Consider the following 10119-nt stretch of genomic DNA (forward strand, 5'->3'; position numbering starts at 1 on the left):
ATATACTACTGCAATTGGATGAAAATTGTAAGAATTACCATTTTTCTTTCAGTTTTCAGATCATGAGCATATCTCATTAATTCACCATATACTCTGTGCGCCATTTCTTCTGCTACAACTTCTCGCTGTCCTGCATAGTCATTTAACTCATTAAGGATATTAAAAAAGGCTACACACGAGGTAAACCTGGCAAAAACATTTCAAAATGGTGAGACTTAATTTTATTTTCATTACAAATGTTGGTGAGGTATGGACTGAATCTAACATTTCACAAATTTTAGCATATTCAACCTAAATCTCAGCTACTAGTTCTAAATTAACTTCATATGGAAAAAATCCTGCATTACGCTCAAGTTGCACACGTCTGTGTATCTTCAAGTAGTCTTTCATTTATTAGTAAAGGGATATTGGGGGTCAAAAAATAATAAGAATACTACCTGCAGGCTCTTTTGGCATACTGGAATCTCTTAAGTTGCCAACTGACTGGCCTGAGCTTGGGAATGAACTTGGTTGGATTCCTAGGCTTGGCAGCTGAACCTGTTGCAGAGATGATGTGCTTGCCAAATGCATCTCGATGGCTGATCTACAGAACAATTTTGCTATCAGCTCTGGACACAGCTGCCTGTATGCCTGCCCATATCCTGAATGGAAGTGAAGTGCCATTATATTGACACCAAAGGGGATAGAAGGGTCAAAAATAAGGGTAAAAACGTGTGTGAGGGAAGGAGAGAAACAAAGAGAATCACTGTATTAATGTATATATCTACTTTGAACATACTGCGGAACACTCTCTTACAGCTGAAGATTAACAGCTCAGATAGGACTCCATTAACACTAAACCTGAGAATCCTAACAACTGACAATTATATACAGAGTTGTTTGTTCGTAAGTCTAGTCTCTTCTTGTTTCTGCATCTAACCAATCATCCACATATTCCTCTTTAAGACCACCAAAAAACTCATAAGTGATTTCTAACCTTTTTATTTATTTCTAACGCAAAAACTCTCAGTGCTTTCTAACATCCCTGTATACCAATTAGTCAAATTGTTTTACTACCTATAAAAGTAAAAGCAAGAATCTAAGAAGCCAACAACTATGTAACAAAGTGTGGAAAATATTCTTTTCTTCTGCAGACTAAATCATTCAAGTGGAGTCCTAGTCTACATTTTAATTGAAAATCTGTATTTGACTATTCTAGAAAACCACTGATCAAGCCCACCGCAGTATTTATCCTCATAAAACATTAACAGTAGTTCCCTCTTTCATAAACATTTTTAAATTAAACTTTATAAAATCTTTATAAAAAGCTAAGAATATATTTATCTTATTAAATAATAAAAATATAAGTATTTTTAAATTTTTTAATATGCATTAATGAACAGGTATGTAATTTACCGTGGCTCTTCATCTTTGGATGAACGTTTGGGGCAGTACTTCTTAACCAGATTTCTATAGGAAGAAGATTTTTTAAAATTTATTAAAAATTTCAACTGTTGTTACAATTGAAATAGTCTAAGTTTTCAATTTCATTCAATCATGAATTTTATGATATAAAACAATTAAGACAGCAATATGGTCTCTACTCCATTAACATCATAATATGTAATCATTACTTACATTTTGTTCTTAAAATACTGATATCTGGAGAAAGAAAGGCTATTTCTATATTTTCATATGAATGTAATCACAACAATTTGGTTGATGTTACTATCAAATAAGAAAAGAGTTAAGAGGAAGAATAGAAGAAACAAAGTACAGTTGGCCCTCTGTATTCCAGGGTTCCACAACCACAGATTCAACCATGGGTCAAAAATATTCAAATAAGTAAATAACAATACAGCTATAAAAAGTAATACAAATTTAAAAACCAATACAGCCTAATAAATATTTACATAGCATTTACACTGTATTAGGCAGTCTAAGTAATCTAGAGATGATTTACAGTATGAGGAGAATGTGGGTAGGTTATAGGCAAATGTTATGCCGTTTTATACAAGGGACTGAGCATCTTTGGATTTTGGTACTCATGGGTCTGGGAACCAATCCTCCTGAGGAACAATTACACTCAGTATGTGAAACTGAGTCAGGGCAAAAAGAAACATTTCAAAGAAATATCATCACTTCTTTTGTTTCACAAACTGGGGGCTTTAATACTAACTAAGGTAAAATGTAATCAGATGCTGACTCAAAGGATAAAACAACAATTTGTCACCATCTCCATAACTCTACTTTTATATGAAAATCATGATGTAACTCCTTACCCTTCTCTTTTCTAGGCAAATGAATTACATTCTGACTTGTAACTATTTTTGCCTTCATCCATGTCTGTTCTTAACATTCTTACAGTAGAATGCTACCTTATTTCATCCTTTCAAAATCAGAAAGAGACTAGCATATGGACTTTGGAGCCAGATTGGACTGACTACCTTTGTTTGAATCCTGGTTTGTTTGTTTGTTTGTTTGTTTGTTTGTTTATCAAGATGGAGTCTCACTGTGTTACCCAGGCTGGAGTGCAGTGGTGCAATCTCAGCTCACCGCAACCTCCGCCTCCTGGGTTCAGGCGATTCTCCAGCCTTAGCCTCCTGAATAGCTGGGATTATAGGTGCATGCAACCACACCTGGCTGATTTTTTTATTTTTAGTAGAGACAGGGTTTCACCATGTTGGCCAGGCTGGTCTCGACTCCTGACCTCAGGTGATCCACCTGCCCCAGCCTCGCAAAGTGCTGGGATGAGCCACCAGCCCAACCTGAATCCTGGCTGTTTTATGTAGTACCTGTGTGACCTTGGACAATGTGCCTAACTTCTCTGTCCCCTCATTTCCTATAAATGGTACAAATAGTACCTACTCCATACAGTCAGGAGAATTAAATGATATAAAGTGCTTTATACCCTGAGTCTCAAAGTATGGTCAACCTGGGTCCAGCAAGGGTCCATAGACTCTTTGGTAACAATCTACAATGAGATAAGTACAGAAGTTGGGATTAACTGTATTTCTTTTGAATCTAATAATTAAAAATTAGGGCCTATATTCTGTATGTCTCTTTTATGTCACGTTTCTAGTATTTAATTTTTATTGTATTTTACTGTATATTACAATACAAAATACAATACAAAAATTTATATATCTATAATATAAAATTTACAATACAAAAATTTATATAATATTTTACTGTATTTTACAAAAGTACACAATGGATTGGAAATTAAAAGAAACTGGTCCATCATAACAAACAATTTGAGATGCACTGCTTTAAACTATAAGCAGTTTTAAAGTAAGTGGCCCTACTATCTTTCAATACTATAAAAGAATCACTGTCTTAATTATTCTCAGATTAGTATCAATTACTTCCACTAGAATCAATTTATTCATTCTACAAATTGTCTATTATGTGGTAAGCACCATGCAAACTACTAGGAGCATCATAAATAAAAGAGGACCCATGAGCAAGAGACTTATACTCTATTGAAAGGAGACAAGTATACACCAATAATTGTAATATAGAGCATGGTAAGTGCTATGATAAAGATATACGAAGAAAAGGAAGACCTAACACCCAGAGAGGGGTGGATAAAGAACAGGCAAGACACTGAGAAAAGAGTTCAGATCAACATGTATTGAGTTCCTACCACCAAGAAACCCACAGTTGTCACTGATTGTAAAGTTAGAGACAACATGAAAACATTAGCACTTCAACCACTCTAGGGTGCAACCATAGCTCACTGTAGCCTCAAACTCCTGGGCTTAAGTGATCCTCCTGCCTCAACCTACCAAGTAGCTGGCACTACAGGCACACACCATCATGCCTGACTAATAATATCTATATATACTTTTTAAAGATACAGGGTTTCACTACATTACCCAAGCTGGTCTCGAACTCCTGGCCTCAAGTGATCCACCTGCCTTGGCCTCCCAAAGTACTGGGATTACAGGTGTGAGTCATCCTTCTTGGCCTTCAAAGCTTTGCAGATATTTAACATGTCACTACATTAATACATGTACATAATTTACAAACTGTGCAGTCATATGCTCAAACATTTTTTACAGGTGAGCAATAAAAAGTTCAGAGATCTCTGGTCTAGAGAAATCAAATATATGGACACTCTTATATAACATAATATGGTAAGAACAATAGAGGGCTCTGTAAAGAGGGTTCCCCAGGGGTAGAAAGCTAAAATTTCTGATTTGCTGACTGAGCCTAAAGAGATAAACAGGAATTGGGCAACTGGAAACCCCTGGGGGGAGGATTCTGCTCATTAGTGAAGATCTAATGAGCAAAGACAAAGAAGTGGGGGAAAACAGAGCATTTAAGAACTGTAAGTGGGTTCAATGTTGCTGGAACATCAAATATGAGCTAGAGAATTACAAATAGTTAAGGTTGAAAAGTAAGTGGGGAATGAAGCAGAGACCCTTCTAAAGTCATATGAAGGAACTCTGAATAAATACTCTTGACCAGTGGTTATTAATCCTGGTTACCCAAACACTATCAAAACTCACTGTTGTGAATGAGTTAATTTACTAATTCACCCAAATATCAGCAAAGCTACTATCTGCTATAAATTAATTACTTCAGATACTAGGCTGACAGAAAGAAAGGGACGAGTCACAGTTAGCAAACTAGTAACTGGGCATGACCTACAGTCCTTTCTACAAAAGAACTCAAAAAGGAAGAAGGGGAAAACATGATGAACAGAATAATTCACTAGAATAGGCAAATTCAGAGACAGAAAATAGATAATGGTTGCTAGTACATGGAGGAGAAGGAAATGACTGCTAACGGGTACAGGGTTTTCTTTTGGGGATGATGAAAATATTCTAAAATTCAATCGTGGTTATGGTTGCAAAACTCTGTAAATACACTAAAAAACCATTCAAGTGTATGCTTTTACCAAGTGAATCTTACAGCATATGAATTGTACCTCAGTAAAGCTTCTATAGGAGAAGGAGTGGCAGTTGCATAGGCAGTCCATCTGCCACAGGTACCTCTATTCAACAAGTCTAAAATGAAATTTATCTGCTTCTTAATCTTCTTTTACATACCTCTTTTCTTACATTAGTGGCACTACCAACCATCTAGAATCTAGACATTTAAGCCAAAAATTTGACAATCATCCTACACTTTCCCCCACCTTAACACGTTCAATCCCTACAGATTCTATTTCCTAATTAACTTTTTTAAAACAATAATTTTTATAATAAAAAGGAAAAAATACACAAAGAGAAGCCCTGTCTTGTGACTACTTTATAAAATTGTTTTGTATACAGATGTGGGAGGACAGACTGCTGGACGCTACTGCAATATCTTGAAACCATGAGGGGAAAGACCAAGAGACGTACGATAATGCCCTGACATCATTGCTGAGCTCTAGAATGCCACTTCCAAATTTGTTACATAAAATGACTCTATTACGTGAAGCTGAAAGCTTCTTAACTGACACTATAGAAGAGTTAAATAAAAATGCCTAGTAGAGATATATAGTAAAAACTAGAACTCTGAAGAAACTGCTGGGATCATGATGCAGATATGAGGGTAAACGTGTAAAGACAATAACAGAAACAACAAGGAGTTACCATTTGTCATCCATGTATTATTTGCCAATCTTAATGCTAAACTCTTTATATATAATCTTATGCTTACAACTGCAAGCAGATATTATTAGCCTGACTTTACAGGACTCAGACATATTAAGTGACTTGCCCACAGTCAAATAGCCAGTAAGTGACAAAGCCAAAACCTGCCTCAAACCTGATGCCAACACCTGAGATGGTTAAAATAATGAATGCGAATGAGGCTACTGAAGAAGTATGAAATGAAAGGTAGCTAGAGACCATCTATGAACACAAATTTAACAGGGAAGGAAGAAGAGCTACTTCAGAAGAACAATAAGGACGAACAGCTAGGAAGATTCGAGGTAAACAAACTATGTCCTACCACCTATTTTTAAAACAAAATTTTATTGGAATGCACTACACTAATTCATGCACGTATTGTCTATGGCTGCTTTTGCATTACAACAACAAAGCTGAGACAACCAAGTTGAGTAGACATATGGGTAACAGAAAACCCAAGAGTCTGTCATTGAAAAGAAGGGATTTCTTTTTTAAAGACGTTCTCAGACACGCCAGGTGAGGTGTCTCACGCCTGCAATCTCAGTGCTTTGTGAGGCCAAACTGGGAGGATCCCTTGGGGCCAGGAGTTCGAGGATGCAATGAGCTATGATCATTGCCACTGCACTCCAGCCTGGGAAAGACAGTGAGACCCTGTTCCTTAAAAAAAAAGAAAAAAAGAAGACAAGACACTTTGGGAGGCCAAGGCAGACAGATCATTTGAGGTCAGGAGTTTGACACTAGCCTGACCAACATGCTGAAAACCTGTGTCTACCAAAAATAAAAAAAATTAGCCAGGCATGGTGGCGCACTCCTGTAGTCTCAGCTACTCAGGAGGTTGAGGTACGAGAATTGCTTGAATCTGGAAGGCGAAGGTTGGAGTGAGCTGAGATCGTGCCACTGCACTCCAACCTGGGCGACAGAGTGAGGCTCTGTCTCAAAAAAAAAAAAAAAAAAAAAGAGGAAGAGAAAGAAGAGGAGGAAAAGAAAAGGAGGAGAAAGAAGAGGGTGAAGAAGAAGAAGTTGTTCTAAGAAACAGTCAACTCATCAAAGATAATAAAACAGGTACCTAAAGTATCCACGGAATTTAGCAATTACCAGGTGATTTAACAATGTGGTTATGACAGGCACAGTCTCCAACCTATAAATGGGGTTGTATTCTAGAAATTACTTTTAAGTTCAGTGGTTTGCAAGCACAAACTCATGAACTGCATTAAATAAGTCAAATTTAAGCAAAAAGCATTTCATAGAGTGAGTAGTTTCAAAGATTGACTACATTTTTATATACCAACATTTTAAACATTGTTTAGGGTCCCAGTCTGTAGTGGACACATTTTAACTACCTCTATGACTACCCTTCTTCTGCAACAGCTTGTGGAGACACATTTCTGCTCATCAAAAAGCCATGTTATTTCACACACTTCCCAGCCCCCTAACAGTTTGGTAGAACCACGTGGTCAATTCTGCATTGGGCTATGACCTCTCTGTAAGTACAGGCTGAAGCATTTAGAGCTTGTGTACAACCCTCTGGGCTCCCTTATTCTCTGCTGAAGCAATCATGGAGGTTGAATGATGGGATGAAGATGAAAAGAGTATGGATCCTTGAGTTACCACATGAGCTGTCTAAACTTGTAACAGACTTCACATGATTAAGAGTGTTAATAAGTAAGTGTTTAGTTAGTTATGTTTAGTCCCTGGGATTTGGAATTTAATATTCTAGTATAGCCTAACATATCCTAAAATACAGCTCCTCCACTGTCATGCCTATGAACCTGTGGTCGTGGTGACCACATATTAAGGTCTGGGAGTATTCATTTGATCCAGGTCCATTAATCTAAGCCAATGAAAGTCAATCCTAAAATTTCTGTTGTAATTCTTAGGAAGGCATGCTCTCTTTCTGCTGAAGTTGTTAAACTGATAGGACATAATCTTAAAGCCATGGGAAAAGAGCCTACTGGGAAATTAAACCAACACAGAGAAAAGCGAAGCCAAGAAGAAAGATCCAAAACAGTTCTCTAAGTGCCTGGATCCCTAAATTTTTCACTCAAACAAGCCAGTAAATTCCTTTCTTTGTTTAAACCAATCTGAGTTAGGCTTCTGATACTTGAAAGAATTATGAGTACTACCGACGGCAACCACAGAAGTCATTAATAGCTTAAACATCACATAAATAACACTAATTGGAACTCTAGCTTCTGGGAGGAAGAGCACATGTAACACAAGAGGTAAGGGGAAGAGGAAGAAAATAACTCTGTATTTTGAACATGCAAGGTAGTCCTAAGCAATTTTAAAAATAAATTCATCTTGCCTCCCTGTATGTAAAACTCACACATCTATAGGTGACTCATCCCAAATCCCAATATCCTGAGCCCTCAGATGCCATACACAGGTCACTAAAGACTCCATTCAAGTCAACCCTGCAACCTGAAAAACTACAGCACTGTCCAAGACGTTCTTCTCATTTGTCACCAAATCCAAATTTATAGGAAAACATATGCTCTGAAAGAAGACACACCAAATTATTATAAGACAGGGTCTCACTCTGTCACCCAGGCTGGAGTACAGTGGTGCAATCTGGGCTCACTAAAACCTCCACCTCCCGGGTCAAGCAATCCTCCCACCTCAGCCTCCCAGGTAGCTCGGACAACAGACACATGTCATCACGCCTGGCTAATTTTTTTATATTTTTAGTAGAGATGGGGTTTCACCACGTTGGATCCACCTCCCAAAGTGCTGGGATTATGGGCGTTAGCCACTGCCCCAGCTAACACACCAAATTATTAACAGTACTCACTTCTCAGGAGAGGAACTGGGAAGGGACTTGAATTTAAATATTATAATGATCATATAATGCTTTCATAAAATAAAACTAGGCCAGGCATGGTGGCTCACCTGAGGTCAGGAGTTCAATACCAGCCGGGCCAACATGGCAAAACTCCATCTCTACTAAAAATACAAAAATTAGCCAGATGTGGTGGTGCACACCTATAATCCCAGCTACTAGGGAGGCTGAGGCAGGAGAATTGCTTGAACCTGGGCAGCGGAGGTTGCAGTGAGCCAAGATCACGCCACTTCACTCCAGCCTGGGAGAAAGAGCGAAACTCCGTCTCATAAATAAATAAATAAAACCAATAATAAAAATATACAATAAGAATGTATTCTTCCGAAGCAGCTGATCTCATTTGCGCCTTCTGAAAAAACAGTCTAAAGTCAACAAAAAGTCATACAAAGGGATGAATGGTTCAGTAAGTGCCGCAAATCCCTGCTTTGCAGTTTTAACACAATATGCTTATTAGCTCAAATAAATTTTAATATGTAAGTGCAAAGTATTCAGGTCATTCCTAAACTAAAAATATTTCAGACAATTCATCTAGTTTAAGAAATCTGCCCTTAACGTTACTTCCCCTAGGCTCTTTTTCTGTTCGCCCCTCTTCTTAATCCAGATTCTCCACCAAACTGATAGCAGTTTATGTATGAGACATGTTTTTAGTATGTTGTCATAAATCAGGAGTTAACTGAAACACAAAGTTTTATATACACACAGTACATATTACAGAAATTATAATAGATTCCACAGATAAGCTGGTACATCGTTTGGGGGGGAAGGGGAGGGAGGGACGGAGAGAGGGAGCAGAGAGAGAGAGAGAGAGAGAGAGAGAGAGAGAGAGAGACAGTGAATGTGCGTGTGGATCCATGTTTTTCTATGTACTTTGGCTTCATGCACTTTGGATACAAAAGAAATCAGTGTTGTTCCTTCAGTTGTCAGAGAAGGCTTCTAAATTTAGTGGGCATCTCGAAAGATTATAGCAGTCTATACATATTAGTTATATTTGTGATATTAAATATATCACCCTTTTTAATGTATATTTAAGTTGTTGATTCTAATTTTTTTATCCATTCCAGTTTTGTCATGTCTATATTTACTTTTGAGTTTCAGTAAAAATTACAAAATATACCAAATACTTTCTCAAAACATTAATTCACTTCTATTAAAACATTTTGCAGCTAAGTGCCAGAATGTAAACTATCTCAAAAATCTTAAAAGACTGAGAATCACCTCTATACATTTTCAAACTTTCAACATTTGAGAGGCTGAGTTCTAATTACTGTTTAAGAGGTGATCAATATTCTATTTATTTACAAAATGGAATATAAATCATACCGTTTCTTCCAGCAAAGGGTAGTATTAGAGATCTGAGACTCACTGACTAGTATCCCTTTTCTTAACCTACTTAAGAGCTGCCAGATTAACATATATGGCCCAAATTGTGGGCTCAGTTAAGTGACCCAACGATAGTAAATGAAATAGCTGGGCCAACGAGATCCCTTTCTGAAAGTTCTAAGACTTTGGACCTGACACAGCTTTGAGGCCAGTATGGGAGCTGAATCTCTAAGACATAAAACTGGCACTGTTGGTGACTGTATTTCCTGCCACATGGAGAAAGTCAGTCTGTGCTAAAAGAATAATGCCACCAACCCCAGAGGACATGGAGGGGGAGAGGCAGGGGGAGGA

General features: G+C 37.5%; 1 protein-coding gene across 3 annotated transcripts in view; it reads right to left on the reverse strand.

Annotated features, from left to right (window-relative positions):
- Window positions 1-10119, reverse strand: part of FNBP1L (formin binding protein 1-like) — a 117840-nt gene that overhangs the window by 44005 nt on the left and 63716 nt on the right. For all 3 annotated transcript variants that reach the window (XM_011991511.1, XM_011991514.1, XM_011991513.1), the window contains exons 3-4: window positions 1396-1449; window positions 39-186 (exon numbers count right to left, since the gene is read on the reverse strand). In XM_011991511.1, coding sequence (XP_011846901.1) covers window positions 39-186; window positions 1396-1449 — 202 coding nt within the window. The remainder of the gene's footprint in view (window positions 1-38; window positions 187-1395; window positions 1450-10119) is intronic.

The sequence above is a fragment of the Mandrillus leucophaeus genome, unplaced genomic scaffold, assembly GCF_000951045.1.
Source record: "Mandrillus leucophaeus isolate KB7577 unplaced genomic scaffold, Mleu.le_1.0 Scaffold397, whole genome shotgun sequence".
In the NCBI taxonomy this organism is placed as follows: Eukaryota; Metazoa; Chordata; class Mammalia; order Primates; family Cercopithecidae; genus Mandrillus; species Mandrillus leucophaeus.